Raw genomic sequence first — 23,617 nt, 5'->3', positions numbered from 1 at the left:
CCCCTTCCCTTTCTTTTCCATCTCTCATTGGAGAGTTGCCATCATTAGGAAAGCTAGAGAGAGCATGCTACATGACAAACCCTTATTTGGTCAAGAACACTCACATTGGCCCCTGCTATAACAAAAAATAACCACAGTTTGTTGAAGGGAGGACCGCCTTGGAATATGGGACCACACAAGTCAATGGGGGGAGAATTGGAGAGCCGATGGCTCTACAGCCCATTCCTCATGTCAGTTTAAATGACTACTCGCAACAAGAGACTGGTATACAAAACTCGGGAGGTAGGATTGAAATGAGTTTGTTAATTAGCCGTTACTGAAAGACATACAAGGTTGCACAATGCAATCAAAGTAAACAGGCTTGTTTGTAATGAGCAGCCTGTGTTAATTATTAAAAAGGGGACGTACAAATATCGTTTTGCTGATTGACTTGACTCAGGCTAGCAGACGTTTCATATTGATCCACTGTTATGCCTTGTAGTCGTCCAACTGCTTTGGTAACCCAACTGTAATTACACAGCTGGGCAGGGGGACTGTAGACAAGGCATTGGAAGTCCAGACTGAATTGTAATGAAAGCAAACTGAACAAAGTCCAGATCTATGGTATTATACAAATAAATCACAGGCGTGCGTAATAACATGGTATCTGTCCAACTGAATATAAAGTGTGAACAATTCCTCAAAACCCCACCACAAATAACACACAGTCCACTGAACGAAACATCCACGTTCAAAAACGTTGGCTTCCAAGTTTGCACCTTTTAGTCCTTGTACTACCATTTCCCGCTCGTGCTGGAGTAAAATCACCGTCTGCTCCAGTGGGCTTCACAACAAAAAAACTGAAAAATGAAATATTCAACGTTTATCCATTTTCAGAACACCATATGTGAACACACTGTGCTCTGTGGGTAGTGGGAAAAGCCCCTGTCGACATCTCTCCTATCGACCATGCTAAAATCACGTGGCCATACTGGATATATCAAAGGCTTGTTATAGAACAAGAACAAAAAGATTGATATAACCTAGATACCCTACAACTGCCCCCATGCCCCCTCAAAGGGCGATTGAACGTCTATTCTTTCTACATATAATCTTTACCCTTATTTTATGTAGGAAGCGCTATTCCCAACCTTGTGAGAGGAGTTGTATTCTTTCAAGTGATGAAATTGGACATGGCGTTACATACACTCGTCTCTCAGTCGGTGTGTAGCCTATTGACTACAATCTGTTAGGCGATGGTTAATTGATTGCTGGCCACACATACGTGGGAAGATAAATCCAAGGCTCTGTACATGCTTTGTGTTTTCACATTAGAGAACACATCCATTGGAATACACAAAGTCAATGGGAAACAAAAGACAAGGCCATTTCCAATACATTTCAATGTACCACAAATGGATAACACCAATGACACGTGTGACCTTACCTGTTTTGTTTTCTGTCTACCTTTACTATTCGGTGTATGCTCTTCATTTAAAGCATAGCAGCACTACACACGTTTGCCTGCGAGAAATCAATTCCACCTTGGGAATCAATAGAGTTCAATTCAGAAAAGTGTCGGCCTTTGCCTTCGTCTTACCCATCTTGGAGTTGATGGCGAAAAATCCCTGGGGGTTGCCACTGGTGATCTTGTAGGAGAGCTTGTCGCTGGCCCGGGCGTCGGGGTCCACCGCCTCGATCTGGATGATGGACACGTCCTTGGGCGAGTTTTCCACCACCGACGGGTAGTAGACGGGCTCTGTGGTCTGCGGCGCGTTGTCGTTGACGTCCTGGACCTCCACGTAGACCTCCACGAAGGCCGAGAGGGGCACCACGCCACCATCCGTGCCGTACACGGTCAGCCAGTAGTGCGGGGTGGTCTCATGGTCCAGGAGTTCCTGGGTTCTGATGACCCCTGGGAGCAAGAAAGAGAGAATAATTAGTTATGTGGGCTCTTGTATTATGAAAGAGAAACATCCATTTTTTTTTATGGAAAACCATTTCACTCCCAGCTTTTAGATGGAAATTGTCTTAGTCCATACATATAAAAACCAAAAGTAGTTCAAAGAGCATTTAGCATTCTGTATGGGGATCACACACAAAACACTTAGGCAAACAAAAAAAATTCCAGTGTATAGATACCACTTGAAAGATATGGAGAGAGAGAGAGAGAGAGAGAGAGAGAAACTCATTCCGTAATCATGGGTAGGTGTAGATGCACAGCAGTAGGGGGAATATGGTAGGGTAGAAGGTTGCTATTAACATCAGACCCTGCTGTCTGTTTCTACATGACAGGCCTGGATTTTTACAGCAGGCCATATGCCATGAGGGGCCTATAGCTTTCAGCTGAGCAAACAGAGGAGCTTTCAAAGACCTGTTAGGACAAACATTTCACAACAATACCCCCGATGACTGAACGGAGATCAGTGGTGGAACCATCAAAACAGCCAACTAGAAAGTAGGCTAGTCAGCCATCCTTCTCTGGATGGGTGCACAGTTGTTTCCCTTGAGGATTACCCAACATTTATGATGTGGTTTCTCATGTACATTTTATTTGGGGCTTTAAAAATATATCTGATCATTAGGCAGACTTGGGTTATGGCATGTCAGGGGTAGAGCGATAGGAAATGACTCAGTTGTTAAGAAGACAATCTCAAGAAAATCTCTTTCCATGCAATTTAAGTGAACATTAAAAAAAAATTAAATTGTCCCAATGACCTGTTATCGAAAGCAATAAAAGTGAGCTCATTGGCCCGGCACACCTCCGACGGTAATAAATTCTAATAAAGCCAGGGCGTGGGCCTGTTTGCCACGTATAGGCAAGCGGTAATCGCATACTGTCCTAGTGTGCCATATAGGGAAGAACGATAACACACTGCTCCATGGCACCAATCCTACTTTTCCTACTGCCTGCCTTTCAAAACCCTTTGTTGCTCCCTGTAACTCAATGAGTTGCACTGAAGGTCTGTAAACCGAGAGACAGGCCTACCTTTCACCTCAGGGGGGGAATAAAAAATATTCCGAACAAAGAGAGAAGAAAAAAAGAAATCTCCAACACCTGTCACTGACATTTCACTTTTCAGGGATTTCAGAGATTTTAGTCACCTCAGAGTTACTGTATCTTATGTCTGAGTCTGAGGTGCTTTTCGTGTCATTACTCATCATTACTGCTAGCCAGGGTTAGCGGTTAGCTTGAGGTGTGTAATAAGGCCCGGGAGGCAGGGTGGCAAAGGTGGAAATGGATAGCACTGTAACACTCCATAACACTTCCTACAGCCATGTGAGGGTATAACCTGCCTTCAGACAATATTCTGAAATGTTGTGAGGTAATAAATTGTCCAATTCTTCGAAAAGAAAGGCACCTATTGGTAGATCGGTTAAATAAATGCAGATGCTGAATATCCCTTTCAGCATTGTGAAGTTATTAATTACACTTTGGATGGTGTATCAAATCACCAAGTCACTACAAATATACAGCCGTCCTTCCTAACTCAGTTGCCAGAGAGGAAGGAAACTGCTCAAGGATTTCACCATGAGGCCAATGGTGACTTTAACACAGTTACCGAGTTGAATGGCTGTGATAGGAGAAAACTGAGGATGGATCAACAACAGTGTAGTGTAGTTACAACATTGTAGTTACAACATTGTTGTAGAAACATTTTATGGAATCAATACTGTAAGTCGTTCTGGATAAGAGCATCTGCTATATGACCAAAATGCTAAAATGTAGTTACTCCAATATACTAACTGAATTGTCTAGGTGATAAGCAGGAAGCCTGTACAGAATACAAATATTCCAAAACATGCATCCTGTTTGCAAGAAGGCACTAAAGTAATACTGCAAAAATACTGTACTCTCCATCTTTTCAAGCATCATGTTATGGGTATTAGGCTTGGACAGTATACCGTACATTTTAATATTTGTAGCTACTTTTTAAGTAAATAGATGCAGTCAACTTGTGCAATACGTTAGGAGATAAAGCAGATTGCGTTCTTCATTTCACCCGTCACCTTATTTTTCATTAGTTCCCTAGAACATTAGTTATTTTTCATTAGTTCCCTAGAACAGTTGAACCAGCACAACGGGAGAAAGCGGGAGCAGCTGTGTATTGACAGGTATCGCGTTTATATTGAAAGTCAAGTCTTTTTTTTGCTTCAAAAGAGTGATCAGCGACGTGCAACTATAGTTTTTCTTTCACAGAAAATACATTTGTGCAACACATTCGGCAGAAAATCGCTTCAATTTCATCAGACGACAACAGAAGTGCAACACTATTTGGCTGGCAGCCAGACAAGTAAATGAGCTTACAATGATAAAGCAAAAAAAAGATGCATGGCCATCATATTTCTAACGTTTATCATAGAATAAACGTAACCAGCTACATTTCCTAATGTTTTGCTTAAAGTTAATACTGCATTTTACCAGAGAAAAGTAAGCTGGCTACACCGAGAAAAGTCTCAGAGAAAAGTAGTTCCACATCAGTCAGAGCGCTGTCGTTTGATAGAATGCCCATTCGTGAATTCTCATCCGAGTGGACACGTGCAACTGAAGCACCACATTTGTTTGATGCTGAGCAAAAATTACAATAAGTAGCAATGTAGATCTGCATTTACAAAAACGTAGCGAGATATTTCTTATACGTTTATTTAAAATTTTGGGCCACGAAAAACAAATAATTCTGATAGGGCGACCCCTAAGTTTAACTTGCTAGTTATCTAAGTAAGTGGCTGAATGAATAAGGTCACGCGGCATTCTATTGTTTTAGCTTTCTGCCGTGTTTGAGAAGTCAAAGCCCTTTGAATGAGTTTTCTGTACAACTACCACCGCGTCTTAATATACTTCCGTTTTCTCTCTCCGCTCCGTTCTAGGCCCATCTGCCCTAGCGCCTCCCAGACTCCACACAGACACAGCGGGTACACAGTACTGCTCTTCATTCAGACAAGCATGCGTCAAAACTTTGTTCATTTGCATAATAGCTCTCGTTCACATTCGCTTGTAATGTCCAAACTCAACAAAAATGACATTCGGTCATTTACCTACATATGTATAACTTTATTAGCTGGATAACTTGTGCTAGCTTTGTTAGCATTCTAGTAAAGGATGCCTAATGGGCTTTTTCGTGTGTTTTGGTGCCCCCTTGTGTACTAAGCCAGTAATATATGGATATTCAAATCTGGAGACCTCAGATCCCCAAAAGGTTCTACAGCTGCACCATCTAGAGCATCCTGACGGGTTGCATCACTGCTCGGCCTCCGACCGCAAGGCACTACAGAGGGTAGTGCGTACGGCCCAGTACATCACTGGGGCCAAGCTTCCTGCCATCCAGGACCTCTATGCCAGGCGGTGTCAGAGGAAAGCCCTAAAAATTGTCAAAGACTCCAGCCACCCTAGTCATAGACTGTTCTCTCTGTTACCGCGCAGCAAGCGGTACCAGAGCGCCAAGTCTAGGTCCAAGATGCTTCTAAATAGCTTCTACCCCCAATCCAGAAGACTCCTGAACATCTAATCAAATGGCTACCCAGACAACTTGCATCATCCGTCCCCCCAAAAGAAATCTACACTGGAGTTGCTTACCAAGAATGCAGTGCGTGTCAGAGTTACAGTTTACTTAAATCTACTTGAACGTTTATGGCAAGACCTTAAAATGGTTGTCTAGCAATGGTCAACAACCAATTTGACAGAGCTTGAAGAATTGTTTAAAGAATAAATGGGCAAATGTTGCACAATCCAGGTGTCAAAAGCTCTTAAGAGACACCCAGAAAGACGGCTGTAAATCGCTGCCAAGGGTGCTTCTATAAATGATTGACTCAGATGACTCAAATGCATCAACCCTAAAGCTATCTGTTCTTTATTTTACTACATTTGCAAACATTTCTAAAAACATGTTTTCACTTTGTCATTATGGGGTATTGTGTGTAGATGGGTGAGAAAAAAATATAGATTTAATCCATTTTGAATTCAGGCTGTAACACAACAAAATGTGGATTAAGTTACGGGGTATGAATACTTTCTGAAGGCATGCAGGGTGTAATATGGTCGATGTCATATGGGTATACAGGCTTGTCAAGGCTTGCTGGCGCCGAATGTGAAATGCACCCAAAGGGCCATCGTGAGGCGGAAATAAAAAATTTAAATAGTGATTATATAATGAAGTAAACAGATAACAAAAACGTATATATTGCCACTAAAAAAAAACGCAGTCAAAATGTGCAAGTGTGAGTTTTTCCTCACGGAAGCACTGCCGACTACTCACTGCACTCACAGAGCTTCTGGGAGGAACAGATTTGCAAATGTGAGGCATGAATAAGAAATGTGAGCGCTAATCTGACTGCTAGCGTCCTGCGAGAGCATGGGGAAAGAGTATGAGTGAGAGGCAGGGAGAGGGTGGAGATTGGGAAAAGAAGGAGTGAGGATGAGATGGAGAGAGCGGTTGAGTGGGTAAAAGAAAATGGAGCGAGAAACTAAGAGGGAGAGTGTGTGTGTGTGCGTGTGTGTGTGTGTGTTATACATTTTTGTGTCTGTGTGTAAGGGTGAGAATGTGTGCTATTCAGACTAATTGTGTGTGTGTGAGAGACTAGGTAAAAGAGAGACAGCTAGAACGAGAGGGATGAGACATTTATTGTGCCTGTGCCAACGTAACGCCCATGCTCGAGTGCTCATCCGTTTGACTGGGAGACACTGGCATAGCAGAAGCATTCCACTCGCTCAGGAGTGTCAGGCTGTCAGAGTGCCCGCTGCCAACCCTAAAGCTATCGGCATGGAGAAGATGACTTTATATTGGTGCAGTTCTGCACTGCTACAGGTGACTAACAAGACTGCAGTCATAGAGGACCTTGACCCAAACTCACCCCTCACAGGAAACTTAAACAAACCGCGGTAGATAAGGCCGTAATTGGAACGATAGCATTGTAATGGTCGAACCGGCGGAAGGAAGGAAGAAAGTCCAAATCTCGTATCTTTTAAAAAAAAATAGTTTTGATGAGGCTCTGACGCCTAGAATAGTTCAATTCAAATTTCGATGAAGCTCCGACTGAACATAAAATGCCAATTTCAGTTGACATCTACTTTTTTTCTTCAAACATGAATGGGTGACTGGCTTTAAATAAACATACCAGAAGACAAAGCATCTATCGAAACATATCAAATCAATAGCTGGTTGGATAATTACTGACAGAGGGTGTAAATGATGAATCATTTAGCCACCGCACCTATACCATTTCATTCCACTCGCTCATGAGCGTCAGGCTTTTAGCAGCCAACCCTAAAGCTATCAGCATAGAGAAGATGGCTTTATATGACTGTTCTGCACCGCTAGAGCAATTATCACAGTGAATTATTGCAATGTTTGTGTATGTTTCAATTAATCCCGGATAGGATGGGTTGCCAACATAACGATTTGACACGAAATGAAAATGTAATTCATTCATTCATTCATTCCAGTGGTGACTAAAAACAATGCTGCATAGTCATAGAGAACCTTGACCCAAACTCACCCCTCACAGGAAACTTAAACTGTGGTAAGTAAAGGCCAACTGGTACGATAGCATTGTAATGGTTGACTGGCGGAAGTAATAAAGTCCAAATCTTGTATCTTTTTTATAGTTTGAGGCTCTGACGCCTAGAATAGTTCAATTCAAAAAGAGAACCATTTCAATTCAGCTCTTTCTGAACACAAGGACAATTTCAGTTGACATCTACTTTTTATTCAAACATGAATGCGTGACTGGCTTTAAATAAACCTAATAGAAGACAAGCATATATCGACCAAGCATTGAAACAATAGTTAGCTGTATAAATCGTGAATCTGAGGTATTTAGCCACCACACCTATATTTCTAGGCTAGTCAATGAGGAAGTTACAAAATGTGCCCTTGGGGCAATAAAAACAGTTGACAAAGCCTAGGCAACCTACACAGACAGATTTGCTCTCTCTCTCTCCCCCCTTTCTTTCCCTCTTCCTTGCATACCCTACAGCTACACCTTCGACAGCCACCTAGCACAGCAGCTAGGCTACACAATAAAAAGAGCTAACGGGCTAACGCTGTCCCTACATTTCTGCCATGTCATGTAGGCGTGTGAACTACAAAGTGTGTTTGCTTCAATTTGTATTCATTTTATCTTTATTTAACCTTTATATAAGTAGGCAAGTCAGTTAAGAACAACTTCTTATTTACAATGACTGCTTTGGAACAGTGGGTTAACTGCCTTGTTCGGGGGCAGAACGACAGATTTTTACCTTGTCAACTCAGGGATTCAATCTAGCAACCTTTTGCTGGCCCAAAGTTCTAACCACTAGGCTACCTGCAACCTCAATCAGTCTCCGGAAACAGGTCCACCGTGACATTTACTCAATAGCTAGTTACAGCGGGGAGGCTGGATGAAGTCCGCTGCACAACACACAGCCGCTGAGTGTTGCTTTTGACAAAATGGCGAGATAACATGGTTGTGCTTCGAGGCGCCGAGGAAAATGGCAGAGGAGGTCTGAGGACAGAAGACATTTAAGTGGATTGGATATATCCAGCGGATCCAGGCCAAAACAAAAAAGTAACGCACGGTGGGAGTAGTACCTGCGGAACTACACTATGATGTTCCCTATTTAGTTCAGAGGATGAGGTGTACTCAGTATTTCTAGCATGTATAGGACCAAGGTCCCTGTCATGAAAGGGTGTACATAGTGGGTGGGGGGGGGGGGGGGGCGAGACAATCTTTTCCCCAGAAGGCCTTGTAGCTACAATGGTGTCGCCACAAATGGAGAGGATTGCACATGCCATGGATATCAAAAGCTGGCAATTGAAACAAATTAGAGCGCCAAAAAGATTACCGGTTGTCAAAAGAGGATTAGGATTTGCAAAATCCTGTTTATCCCCAGTGCTTATTTTCATATGGACGCACGATGTCTACTTCAGAAACTGAGTCAATATCATATTTTTCTGGCATTGAAAACGTGTAATGAGGAATTAGGCTGCAGTCAACTTTACCACGGCCCAGAGAAAAACTATTTTCACAGTTTTTCTTTCTATTGTCGACAAAGAGATCTACAGAAGTCGAGATGATCTCCCGATGACCTTCACACCAAGAGACCGTGCAGGAATAATGTACGTGCTTCGGAGACCACGAGAGAACAAAAACGTGTCTTCTCAAGACCGAGAGATCAGCTCTTTCGGCTTACGCCAGCACTCCCTTGCTCTGCACTTGAAAAAGTCAGAACGTTTGCTTTGAACTACCTCTCGGTAATTCCGCTCTCCTTTCCCCTCGCATTCCTCAGCCTTCTTAGGACTCCTGCCTCACATGCTTACATAAAAACTTTCTCAGTGCCCCCCCCACCCCCCACCCTCTTCTCTTTCCAACGGCTCTGGTGGAATGCTTCAAATTCCTCCAGCACGTAGAGCCCTGGGTGTATTAGGAAAAAGAGTCCTGAGCTAAGCTTCCCATGCCCCCAGCGCGAAATCAAATCATCTCTTTGGATCCCAGAGTTCTCAGAAGCTAAGACCTAGCCTAGCCCTGCACTTCTAACGTTTTTCGGTCCCATACTGTAAGTGTTAATGCCCAAAACGTTTGAAAAATTCACAAGGCTATGAAGTGCAGCCAAAGCAGAAAAACTCCACCCCGTGGGATACCCACAAAGCCTACAGATCTCGCTTTCACACTCATCATCTTTATTACTTTATAGAATGATGGATATTTCTGAATAATACGGACAGTTTGAGTTACACACGGTAATGCATCGGCCAAAGGCTTAGAATCACCATGCAAAATAGGACTTGGCAGGCTATTGAAGTGTCAAAGACCGTATCGGGGTCATTGACGAAATATGGTGGCGCTTTGAAGAGTGACCAGCATTCAGCGGGTATTCAGTACATTAGTGTAGATCTGGGAAAACAGTCATCAAAACAGCTGCATGAGGAGTTCACACAGAGTCTCTCAAAACAAAAGCGCATTTCTCTCCGCTTGCCGTGCTGTGCAGGAGCACCAAGTCTGGGACCAAAAAGCTCCTGAACAGCTTCTACCCCCAAGCCATAAGACTGATGAATAGTTCATCAAATGGCTACCCGGACTACTTGCACCCACCCATTTTATTTATTTTTTTGCACTGACTCTATGCACACTCACTGGACTCACACGTACTACACCGACGTGCACACACACACACACGCACACGCGCACACACACACTCGCTTACAAACACGTCACATATGCATATTGACACTACAGGCATACACCAACACATTTTCACATGCACTGCTGCTACTCTGTTTATTATCGAACCTGATTGCCTGGTCAATTTTAACCCTAACTACATGTACCTATTACCACAATTACCTCAACTACTTAGTACCCCAACACACTGACTCCAGTACCGGTACTCCTTGTATAAAGCCTCATTATTTTATTGTGTTACTAATATTTTATTGTGTTTTTTTCCATTCATTTTTGCAAATTTGCATACTTTTTAACTCTGCATTGTTAGGAAAGGGCTTGTAAAGTAAGCATTTAACAGTAAAGTCTACACTTGTAACAAAATGTGATTTGATCTCTCTTTGACCCGGCGATCCTCTGAGTTGTGCCCCCACCAACCACCTCCGCTTCGCGCAACATTGTGCATTTTGTATAAAATCGCCACCGGAGGCATAAAACAGAGCTATCAACAGCTGGGCTTAGGGGAAATGGTACTTTAAAACTTTAGACAAACTGAATCATTTCAGCCATCTTAACAATGTGCAGCAGTGTGCTTCACTCTACATAATCATATGGTCTTAAAAGGGGAGGGAACTATCTAAAAGCACTAAACAACTGCCCTTTATTAAAACTGCATCAACAGACCAGGGGGGCATTAACGTTTTAAAGCGGCATAGATATTCAAAACTATAGCTTGATGACACTGTGTAATAAAATAAGAATCCTATTCTAGATTCTCTGGCCCAAGGAAAAACTTTTAAAAATGGCTGCATTCATCTGGAGTGAGGGGGAGAGGGGAGAACGCAGCGAGATACAGAGTGAAAGTGAGAGTCTTTAATGAACGAAAGGCAAATGATGCAATGAAAACATGCCTGATGGGATTTTTCTCTGGCAGAATTTATCCCATTAATTCCAGTTGAGGAAGCCTATTGGGACATGCCCAGGCAGCTACCATTGTCACAGAGCGCAGTATTATTTCAAAAGGCCTCGGAGCGGGCCTGTGAGAAGCGCCACCTGGTTTAATATCACGTTATAATTTAAGCCCTGTTCCCTCCCGGCCCTTCGGTGCCATGCCCCGCTCCTCTGATGATAGTGGGCGCGATGTACCGTCTGTTTTCCCCTTATCGCAAAATGTTTACGAAGCCCCCTGAGATAGTTGCCCACTGACACCGACTGTACTCAATGCGCCGCGGTAAACGGTACCCGTGGAAAAGGTCTTTTTTTTTGGAGACAGATAAGGCACTTTGAAATATAGGCCTGCTCTCGTTTTCCAATAGGCTGCCGTGCTGACATTTACAAAAGGTTGATTCTTTTTTTCATTACATTTTTATTGTCTTCGGAGATTAGAGATTAGAGTGGCGTTTAGGCCTATAAAAAGGCATTATGGTTGTTGAGAGTTATGGCGGGAAGGTTGGGAAAGTATGTGGGTTTATATGCATGTTTGGGCAGCATTTTCTGTCCTAAGCTTTTCAACCCTAAGTGGCAACCATTGCACTTAGGCCTAAACATGTCAGTGTCTACATCTGTATAACACTGGATTTGAACCCAGTGCCATTAAGCTGCTGTCTCTGGCCATGCTACCGTAATTCTGATGTTTCCGGTCTTTGGTCTTTACGTTGGCAGCTTGACAACACGAACATGACGGGCGGGGAATTCAAAAAGGACCATCTTCATCTCTCGCCGTTTGGGTTTTTTAAGTGGCTGTCTCTCAACACATGAAACCTCAGGATTCGTTCAGCCAAGCACTGTTTCCCTTTGACATTCAGTCAGGTACGCTTTGAGAGCCAATGCATCATATCGAGAGATGCTTGAAAAGAAACAGCCAGCTAAGCCTTTGTCGGTTACCCTTTCACTGCGGTAAACTCCATTTTTTGATTGGGGCTTTGATCGGAGGAGAACAACGACTTCACATTCAGGTGAACATGCTACAGGGACCTGCAGCTCTTTTCCAAAGTAACAGGGGAACACACACCAAGATAGAGAACTGTTTCAACAATCGAAAATATCCCAGTAAACTTCACTAAGATCAATTGGATTATTTTTTCTGTCAAATGTGTGACAAACATGTAGTTACTGCATACGTGTCTGCAGAATCTCTGTGCGATCATTAGCAACGTGTGTAGAGTCATCATTTACAGTAGTTTACATAAAAATAAAACAAAATGTCACCAACCATTATTAGCCACGGGTCTCAATTGCCTAGATTAGCATGACAAGAGTTGACTCACAATCGAGCACGCCATCTGCACGCGGCACCTTCACAGGTTTCTAAAAAAAAGACTTCATGGACAGAGAGAAGCAACAAACTTTAACTGGGGAAAGTGTGCTTTTCATTTAGCACCCGACAATCAACTTTGGCCCGAATGCACATTCCTGGCCCTGTCGCCCCCAGCAACGGCACTCAAGCAAAGGCCATTACGAGTCATGTGGCTCTTTTGAGTGTGCTGAAGAAGTCACACTTCTGGCTTGAGCTTCTGTGTATAGAATCAACAAACAAAAAAAATAGAAGGGACCGGGCCTGGGTGCTTAGGTTCAATCAATCTCCCATGAAGCTTTGGTGGTGCAGACATAGCTGGAATAGTGAACGCAGCCAAACGTGAAGAGACAAAACCATTCGCCACATACCTCCCCTATCTGGCATCACCGAGGGTCGGCCCTAACTCGCTCTCGTCAGGAAGGGCAATGGGGGGACAATTTGGGGAAAGAGAGGAGGGAGGAAGGCCAAAATTGAAGAGGGGAAAACACACGCTCACAGTACTGTGTCATTACACGTCAAACTATTTCATCTGCCTCCACACACAGCTATTTCAGCACACCGGCTGCCTCCAGTTTGAAGTGAAAGGGCAACGCATACATTATCCAATGAGCAAAGGGCAATGGCATACATTATCCAACGAGCATCTGGACGGAAGAGGCGATTCCACTGGGGCTAATGAGATTCCTTACGTATTTCCTACATAAATGCAAACACACCACATGAAGGCCTTACACCTTGGTTCACCCCCCCGTTCTTTTTCCTCCTGTTAAGTGAATCAGTGCAAATTCAATCATCACATCTTGGTTTTTCACCTCGGTTCACAAAGTAGGCTAACGAGCGTACAGACATGACTTCAATAGTGCTGTCAAAACGGCATCGAAACTAGCAGTTCCTGGAGGAGAAACAACGAGAGAGAGAGCGAGAGTCTGGTCGAACTAGCTCTTTACGTCAAAGGCTGAAATACAAGGTATTAGGAGTTCTAACAGAAAGACATGCTTAATTGATCACAGAGGACCCTTCCATGACCTCATAAACGACAGTCAATCCTTTAGCGCAAGCACCAAGTCTAATTGATCTACTTTGAGAACGGTCAACATCGATTCACTGATGGCACCGACAGAGATGGTCGCCTCGCTTCGAGTTCTTAGGAAACTATGCAGTATTTCTTTTTTTTATGTATTATTTCTTACATTGTTACCACAAGCATTTTGCTACAGTCACATTAACATCTGCTAACCATGTGTATGTGACAAATACAATTTGATTTGAGCAATGTACCCGTACAAGACTTATTGGGCCTAGGCCTATAGCCTACCTCGCCACTAATTAAGCACAGTCCATGACAAACAACATCCTCCACCCCTCCCTCTTCCCTAAGCAACAGCGGCAGCATTACTGGCTTTTTTATAGGGACGTCGGTGAAAAGAATTTATAGTGCACTGCAGAGTGAAGTACCATTAAGAGTTGAGAATGGAATGTCAAGTGGTTAAATTAATACCACTCACCACCTCGACCACCCCACAACAATAACTTCTACTAGTGATGGTTGGGGGGGGGGGGGGGGGTACAGTTACATATTGGGATATTTTTTTTTTTTTACGATATATCGTATTGACAATATTGCAATGTAGTTTTGAGCTAGTTGGCTGTACCTGCACCAAAACTCAGTATTTTTCCTTAATAGCTTTTAAAATAGGGAGCCAATTAGTTTTTAGACTTTGATTTCCATGACTGATCAAAACCTGTTTCCTCATGGCTCTCTTGCCCCTCTGCTGCAGACATATGGTGAGCAATAAGTTTGGAACATTGAATCGCAATAATAATCACACTATTGATTCACAATATATATATATAAATATAATCACGAGAAATACAATAAATACCGTATTGGCACCTAAGTATTGTGATAATGTCTTATCTTGGTCCCTGGCAATGCCCAGCCCTAACTCCTACGCCCAACCACAACAACCCCCCCCCCCCCTCTTACTAGAAGCCTTAACTAGCCTACTTTGTGAAAGAAGTCCATCTTGTTGTTCTTCCCTCTGTATCATGACTACAGGCTCCAGTTGTTTGTTCCTTTTCCCAACTAAAGGTTTATTAAATCAAGGAACTAGATTCCATGCCTGGCCCTGGAAACATCAATCAGGTTAGCGGCATACCTAGCTGGCCTTAAGTGTGTCAGGCCCCCATTAGCTCGATAACCCCAACAGCAGTGTCGGAGCACACACACAAGGACAGAATTAGCCTGGACTGCACACAAAATCTCACCTGGGCTCCACATAGCCCCCAGCTCTAAACAGGTTTGTGTGATGTGCAGAAGTAAATACAAGGGTCAGAGATCCAGAGGGGTCCGGGCCAGACGTTTGGCAGATATAGCCGTCTACAGTCGGACAATAAGAACTAGATAGGGGGAAAACATGTTGATTCCTATCTTAGAAGTAACAACTTTCTGGGTTTTGTTCATCTTATCTTGGCCTAAAAAAAATGGCTGAATTACTGCTGTTAGCAAAAGCAAACCCTGAATCGGGTAAAATAATATATTGAAAGCTGAAGTTACATAAATTAATTTCCGCCTCTGTTCACTGAACTAAATTAAGCTAGTAACTAAATATAAAAAGTTCCAAGATTTAGGCTTAAGGAGAAAAACTAAAGGGCCAAAATTGTATCTTCTTGGCGGTAAGATGAGAGGTAAGGGAGTCGAATGGGCACTAAAGACCTTTTCATTTGCACATTCCTCATCACTACCCCTCCATTCTCAAACCCAGGGGTTCAAGAGGATACCGGGAATAAATAAAAGCATGCACAAGGAGAACATGAGATTCCAAAAGGCATTTAACTTAACCAGCCACAGATGTTAGCCAACCTTCCCTTACTAGCCCCCTCGTAAAAACACTTTTCCAGAGCTTAAGGTGTGTGTGGCTTCTGGCATGCATCCTTTGATTTTACCACTTTTTCATTTGTTTTCTTCTCTTCTCAACCCTTGTTTTCCTTCTTGTCGGAAAGCACGAGCTGCTGCTGCACGACTGCGTGAAAGCGACGCTGGGCGTGCACCCTTTGTTTTACATCGATTTCTTGTAGAGCATAATCCTCACGTGGTAACCTCACACCCTCCTCTGCTCAGACCCAGAACACCCCCCCCCCCCCCCCAAACAATCCTTCAGTCAATGCATGGATTCCCAGGAGGCACACCGTTGCCTTGGGCATATTTGGTTTGCTACCAGCTATGGCTGTGATCCCAAACAATGGGGCTGAATAGCAGGACAATCCTATCATTGCCACTTCTGATAAATCACTCTGAAGGCCATGGAGGTCGAGGGCAGGGGAGGAAGAGCAGGTCAGGAGCTCCCGGTGACCTGCATCCAATACATTCAGGAGTGGGATTTCAAACAAGAAGTGGGTGACCTTCACGGAAACAAGAACACGTCTGAGATTCGGCCTAGGATCCACAGCCCCAAGCAGAGGGCAGAGTCTAAACTAACAAACCACAGAGCAGAAATCTCTGTTGCCTAAATATAAGGCACTTTGTTTCAAAATGTCAACTTCCTAAAGAGTGCATTGTGTGTGAGAAAGTTTCTACAAATTTTGATGAGCGGGACCGAAGCTATTTTTAAACCAATCTCAGATGAGTTTCATATTGCATTTCAAGAATCAAAAGGCTCTCTCCAGTTCACTCTGTTTACGTTTTCACTCAGTATTTTTTGAACAAAAGAGGTAGAATTATCTACAAGCAACAATCTGACAACTACCCCAGAGAACAATCACACTAAGACTGGACAGGCACAATAGCTGACAGATGGTCCTTAAGGAGCCATGCTTCATGCCGGCTCATCCCGTCATGCTAAATTTACCAGCAAAGAAAGTGTGATTTCCCCACAGGTTCACGGAAGGCCCTAATTTACTCTGCTTAATAAAGTGTATGTCTCCACCTGAATCTAAATTAACATCCTCTCATCAATTTCTCATGTAGTTACTTTAAAATCTTTAAATTAAATTTCCAGAGACATTGCATTGGACTTCCAGACTTAGGGGATAGACTACATATATGCTAAAAACCTCATGTTTTATGCATCAAGTTTCCCCCGGCCCATTTGTACATTAAATATGTATATTGCCATGCAGAAATACATTTTAAAAGGGAAAAACTGACATTTAGCCACCCAGAGTATGGTAACTGTGTTTAAAAATCAAGGGCAGCAAGCCAGGTCTGACACACCCAAAATGGGGTGACCAGTAGCCATTTGTGTCAAAAACCGTTTGAATTCCGGACTGCTTATTTTTAAACCCTTGGCATAGGTTCTTTAACGTCCGTGAGCAGCTGAGGGAAAAAAAGTATTCCTATATTCTTTGTAAGACCACAAAGAGGCCAGCAAGTGCATTTCACCAGACACACACACACAACATTTTTTTAGATTTGCAATACTAAAGCAGATATGACAATCACAGAAAAATAACTCTTTCATTATACAAACAAGTTCCATCTCATATGGGACGAGCCAGCATGCAGCATTAGCCATTTGCATATGACTAGTTTTTCGACATTGAAACAAAGTGCTCGCGTGGAAAAGGGAGCGTCAGTGGGTTAAATCACTAAGCAATCCTCTTAATTCCTCGGCAACTAGTTTGGAATGTCTACTGCAGGTCTAGGACAGCTGCTCCAGCTGTTCCTGCCATCAATTCTCTTCCCTCAGACAGAAAAATGAAAGGAATCAGGAAGCTTAGCGGTTCTCCAGGAAGCAACCCTCACCTCCATTCACCATTTGCCCCCACCACTGATATTTCAGGGAATGGGGGAGGACATGGGCAGACAAGCATAGTCTGCACAGATACATGGGATTACACCCCTTTTCACATCCCAGTCATTTAAAATTCATGCATGCCCATTTGGTGCCTTAAATAATAAATGATAAACAAAATGGGCATTCACATAGGGGCAATATGGTAATGACAAAGAGAGGGGGGAAAAAAAGTGAGAAACTCACCAGTCTCTTCATCAATGGTGAATATCCCTAAACCAGAGCCGTCCCGTATTGAGTAGCGTATTTCTCCGTCTCTTCCTTTGTCTTCGTCTTGAGCCGTTACTTTCATTACGGATGTCCCAATGAGGGCGTCCTCTTTTATAAATCCCTTATCCACAAACGAGGGGAACCACGGGCGAAACAGATTCTCGTTTACGTCCACTACATCCACCTCAATGAAGCACGTTGACGATAAAGACACGGGCTTCCCTTTGTCCTTGGCTTTCGCCGTGAGGTTGTACACCTGCTTCTTCTCGTAATCCAGAGTCTGCAGGATACGCACCGCGCCACTGAGTTTGTCCACCTCGAAGTTGCCGTCCCCGTTATCGCTGAGGCTGTACCGTACCTGACTGGACAGCCCAACATCCGGGTCGTGAGCCTCCAGCCACATAATCACAGTGCCGACCGGGAGGTCCTCCCTCACCTTCACCCGGTAATTTGACGGGATGAATTTGGGAGGATTGTCATTGACGTCCTCAAGAACGACCTTTAGCAACACTGTAGACACGAGTTGTGGATCATTAACCGCCTGGTCACACGCAGCGATCTTCAGAATGTAAACCGGGTGCACCTCGCGATCCAGCTGCTTTTTCACTGTCACTACTCCAGTCAGCTCGTCAATGGCAAACTGGTCAGTGTCGGCCACAATTGAATACCTGATTACTCCGTTATCTCCCTGGTCCTTATCGGTGGAATCCACCTGGACGATTTCAGTCCCCACTGGTGTGTTTTCACTTATTTCCACCGAATAGGAGTCTTGCAGGAACTGCGGACTGTTATCGTTAGCATCCAAGATCTTAACATCCAAAAGACGCGAGGAGGACTTCTGCGGTATTCCCAGATCGTAGACCGTGACATTCAGTGTGTAGTGGTCCGTCGTTTCCCTGTCCAGTGGAGTGTGAACCAAAAGCCAACCGGTGTTCATGTCTACAATGAAACGACTCTCTGTATCTCCTCCTGAAATAACGTACACCAGTTTTCCGTTAAAACCACTGTCTGTGTCGGAGGCGCTTAGATGGACTACCCTAGCCCCAACCGGAAGGTCCTCTTTGACCTCAATGACACTGGGGAAGGACTCTGCAAACTGAGGGGAGTAGCGGTTAACCGTATGGATGTCCATTAAGTTACCGTCAGGCTCAGTTGGGGTGTGGATCTTAGTGCCATGAAGAAGCTTTTCTGCCAACATGGTAGCAACCCCAGTGTCGACGCACTTCAATTGGACAGGCTTGCGAGCTGTGATGACAGTGATGTTCATTATCATTGGTTCAGTCTCATGCTCTCCATCACTGGCTCTGATCTGTAAGCTATGGAAGGACACTTTACCTGCCTCCCCCTCGCTCAGTGTTCGTTTCAAAGAAAGCACACCCGAGTTGGAGTTCAACTCAAAGAGATCAAGATCATTCCCAGTTTTTATGTCGTACCGCACGAGCTGCAATTCGTCAGCGTCAATTGCAGACACCGTCGTTATCTGCTCTCCCACGCCATGGTCTCTAGGCACCGTGACTTCACAGTCGACATTTTCGAATAGAGGCTTATTGTCATTCAGGTTATTCAGTGTGACAGTAACTGATGCCTCCACCTCCCGTCGGAAAGGGGAACCCCAGTCTGAAGCCCTAATTTTGAGATTGTAAATCCTTGGCATCAGCTCGTAATCCAGCTCTTCTGAGGTGCCGATGACACCAGAGAAGTAGTCGATGACAAACGGCTGCGGGCTCACGTTGGCAATGCTGTAGGTCACATACCCGTTCTCGCCACTGTCTAGATCCGTGGCTTTCACTGCTAACACGTTGGACCCTACGGGTACATTCTCATCAACGGTGGCCTTGTAAGAGGTCTGTTGGAACTCAGGAGCATTATTGTTAACATCTATAATGTCAATGATAACCTTGGTCGCGGCCTTTTGTCACTGGTAATAACTTCTAGTTCAAATTTAGGGGCATAATCCGCATAGATGGGTCCAGTTGTGGTGATTAAGCCAGTGTCTGGATTAATAGCAAAACGATTCTTCTCTGTTTTATATCTGAAAGCATACTTCAACTGTGGATACTTTGGCAAGGCAGTTACCATAGCAACAGGTGTATGGAGAGGGGAAAACTCACTGAGATTGACCCTATAAACAGCGTGTTCAAATTTAGGGGGGCCCACTTTAAACTGAGGGGATGTTACATGTACCACTTTCGCTGAAGAAAACTGGGGGGGGCTTCCTTTGTCCTTGGCCTGTAATGTGAGGTTGTATCCGAAAGGCTGGGTGTCCCAGTCTACATCCTTGACCGCTTTGATTTTGTACTCCTTGCTCCCGGGACTAGTTCTCATGGCCTTAAACTGCTGGAGGGGGTCGCCCGCCACCACGCTCAACGACGCGATCTCCCCATTTGGTCCCTGGTCGCTGTCCTCGACGGTCACTATGGCGTAGGTAGGGTCGCGGTCAGCGCCCGAGGGCGCCAGGGTGACTGCGGCGATGACAGGAGCGTGCTCGTTGGCCTGCTCCACCCTCACCGTCAGCTTGGCCATGCTACTGAAGCCGCTGCTCCCGTAGAGCTTCATGCCTCGGTCCACGGCCAGGATCTCCAGGTCATACAGCTTGGTCTCAGCGTGATCCAGCTTGCCCGTCAGCGTCACCACCCCGCTTGTGGGGTGAACGGCGAACACATCTGTCCACTCCCGGAAGCTGTAGTAGTACTCCCCGTTGGTCCCGATGTCGGCGTCCGTGGCGGTGACCTTGGCCACGCTGGTCCGTAGGGCCGTGTTCTCGAGCAGCGAGACGCTGTAGGAGGTGGGAGAGAACAGAGGCCTCAGGTCGTTGGTGTCCTGAACCTGGACCTGGACTCGGGCGCGAGCCTCCACGTTGGTGCCCCTCTCCACAGCTTTGACAGTGAGCAAGTAGTGGTCTTTGACCTCCCGGTTCAGAATGGCAGTGCTGCCTCCTTTGGTCCTTATCCTCAGGAAACTAAAGTCTCCCAGGACATAGTCCTCTGCTTTGAAAAGGTTCTCATTGTCTCCTGACACTATTTTGTACCGTATCTCCCAGGTGGGGTCTGTGATGTAGATGCCCATCTTGGCATGACTCTCCAAGTAGGTCTTAGCAGCAGAGTTCTCGTATATGGTGGCATTGTAAACAGAGTGAGTGAACTGCGGGGCCGATGCCGTCTCCGTCCTTTGGTTCCCTGTGCAGCCGCAGAGGAGCTGCAGGACCAGCACGAGCAGTGAAGTCAAGTATTTCCCCATGTTCGTACCGTGTTCTCTACCAAACCACCTGGAGACGCACAAAACAGAAGGTCAGAAACAAGCTAAAGATAAATAAACATAAAATTAAACATTTTAATAGATTTTTCAGAAAATCTCAATAGGGATGGATCAGTGCTTTAATTTAAGAGCATCATAAAATATATGTCTTTATGCTAACAAGCAAAAGGGCTAAATGTTGAACCTTCCCAACAAAAATTGTGGTTTTAAAGTGGCACGGTGAACGGCTGCTGTTAATATCTGCTCGACAAAGGTCTCTAACCTTACTCCTCCCTTTACTGTGAGCCTCACTGAGCTCATTTAAACGGCATGACAAACGATGGTCAGGCTGATAAATGGGTTTTCTGTGACAGAGGGGGAGAGGGAGAAAAGATATAGGACAAATAACGTATTTGTCTTGGCCGGCATTCCTCTTACGATTTCAGCAACAGGTTTAACAGAACAGATATACTACGTAAATCCTTTTTTACTGTTTCAAAGCACAATTCAGAGACGAGTCTCTTCACATCAGAGCATGTTCTCATTTAATTCAGTCCTCTATGTACAAATGATGATGGAGGTCATTGGTAATGACAAAATAGTTGTACGGCATTTCAATTCTCACTTATTCAATTACAGGTCAAGAGAAAACGGACTTCGAAGCTATAATAAGCACATTTGACAATTCCTTATATCTTCTAAATTGCACATGTTTGAAATTCTTTGATCTTACATGACATTATGCAAATAGCTCAAGCGGATACATTGCACGAAGAAAGGGTTTGGAAATGGCAGGAAAGCTGCACTGTCCTCGCATAACTAGACACGCAAACCGACTCAAAATACATGGTCATAATACGAAAGGAAGTGACATACAGGTTTGTGCACGTATTGGATTTCACGTGTACATTATACATCCATTATTATGCCTGGAAATAGTGTATGATCAAAAAGACTGAATTATAGCACTAAAAGCTGTATCTATACTGACTCTGGGGCCTTGGTTCCTGAGCTTAGCTATTTTCTGTTTAGGCTGTGCTAAAATAAACACAGCGCTGCGCTTTGGGCTTTTTAAAGAGTTGCCATCGGGAAAAGCACTGGAGAATGTTAAAACATCCCAGCCCGGGCTATTGACTGACACTGGTGTCCAGCTGCCTTAGATCTGTTCAAAACACATGCTGAATGTATGTTTGCAATAGACACATGTAAATATATGTGTGTTTTATGGGGCTAGTAGCATATTGCAGGCATGAGAACTTTCAACAACAAAAAGTATGCATTGAGCCTATATTTTTTTACCCCCTGGGGATTAGGCTAACTTTTCATGCCTCCAGTGTAGGGCTTTATGGCACAGTCATGTCAGGCTAGTAAGCAAACAAGTTTTTTAACTAAGTCTGCATACACATCCAGGATTTTTCAACTGTTGAACTAGGCAATTCGTGGCAAATCATGAAGGGGGGAAATTATATTGACATGTTTTTTTGGGGGGGCTGAAATCATATTCTTGGAAGAAAGGAAAAGACAAAAACAGCTTCATAAAATCATTGCTTTCTGTCTGTTGTTTAATTGTCCAACCCATCCCCCAACGGTCCCCGTTTCTATTCATTTCACGTAGACGCGGCAGCATTGCCTGAGACAGATGTACGTACCGATTGTTTAAAGAAATGGCAACAATACCCCAACCGCGAACACTGCACAATGTGTAAAACAAGTCCCACACATATACAAAAGGCGTAGAACAGTAACCAACTTCCATAGTCTCTCATTTCAATAGTAGCCTATTTAATACCTTCCCTAAAAACTTTAAAACGTTCAACTTCACTGGGGGAAAGAAAGGGTACTCTGATTTCAGTCCACTGCTCGAGCGCCACTTATAGAGAACTAGTCCGCTCGGACAATCTCAACTTTTAACTCCGATTCACAAACCACAAATACAACTTGCTTATACACAGGAAAAGTGCTAAAAAAAACGAATGCATCACATTACATACCTATTGCCTCATTAACGGCGTGGATTTTGGCGGTTTTTCGTGTAGTTTGTAAGGTACGAACGTCTGCATGGTAACTACGTGGACTTCCCTCTCTGCGACTCTATCCACTTTCCACTTCTTTCTCGTTGCTCCCTTTCTTCCACACTGAATTCCCCCTAGTATCTCTCCGCGTTGCGCACGCCCGGATCTACTTTGCTGGCATGAAGATAAAACAACCAGCTCGCTCCCCCGCTTCAAGAATTGAGATAACGGTTAACTTTGATCGGTTCTATTCCCTAGTCTAATTTCAATTATTTATCCCTTCCTAGGCTTTATAATAGGCAAATCATATAAAATAGGATTTCATGGGGAAATATCATGCCAATACCTATGCAGTAATATCCTTTTTGATTGCATTTTACATGAACATTACAATTTACTCCCCAAATGTCGGCAATGTTTTACCACATTTACGCACGGTGCCAATAGTGTTTATGAGGTAATCCAAGCAAATTAAAATTGTTACTTGGGTATATGTTTGATTCAAATTTTTCCCGCGTGGATTAATGGTATTCCCTATTAATGTAAACAATTGCCTATACAGTACAATAGCCTACAACGTTTTATTATGAGCCTATGGGGAGGGGGAAGTGTTTTCCTATTTACAACCTTAAATTAATTTCGATGTATGCAACGAGAGTGCACATTTACACGCCTGCTATTCAAGAAGTATCTTCATGTTGAAATATTCGGTGTAATACATGTGCAATAATATCTTGTTCCCAAATCCGCGCGCATGGGAGTGTGACCGATGTGCGATTGATGGCGCTCTCTCACTACTTATTGTTCCGCCTATTTCCTCTCCAAAGCGCTGCGCTCTGGACGGCACATGCTGCTGCTCACCCACAACTTTATAGTGTGTGTGTGTGTGTGTGTGTGTGTGTGTGTGTGTGTGTGTGTGTGTGTGTGTGTGTGTGTGTGTGTGTGTGTGTGTGTGT

General features: G+C 44.0%; 1 protein-coding gene across 1 annotated transcript in view; it reads right to left on the bottom strand.

The window, feature by feature from the left end:
• LOC115137323 (protocadherin Fat 1-like) overlaps positions 1–22,773 on the bottom strand; it is a 94,959-nt gene extending 72,186 nt beyond the window's left edge. Inside the window, 4 exon segments of the mRNA XM_065024757.1 lie at positions 1,580–1,894; positions 17,392–19,317; positions 19,320–20,680; positions 22,641–22,773. Coding sequence (XP_064880829.1) covers positions 1,580–1,894; positions 17,392–19,317; positions 19,320–20,652 — 3,574 coding nt within the window. The 5' untranslated portion in view covers positions 20,653–20,680; positions 22,641–22,773.
• Positions 22,774–23,617: the final 844 nt, after the last annotated feature.

This window comes from Oncorhynchus nerka, linkage group LG11 (genome assembly GCF_034236695.1).
Source record: "Oncorhynchus nerka isolate Pitt River linkage group LG11, Oner_Uvic_2.0, whole genome shotgun sequence".
Lineage (NCBI taxonomy): Eukaryota > Metazoa > Chordata > Actinopteri > Salmoniformes > Salmonidae > Oncorhynchus > Oncorhynchus nerka.
This window is presented reverse-complemented; position numbering and strand designations above follow the sequence as displayed.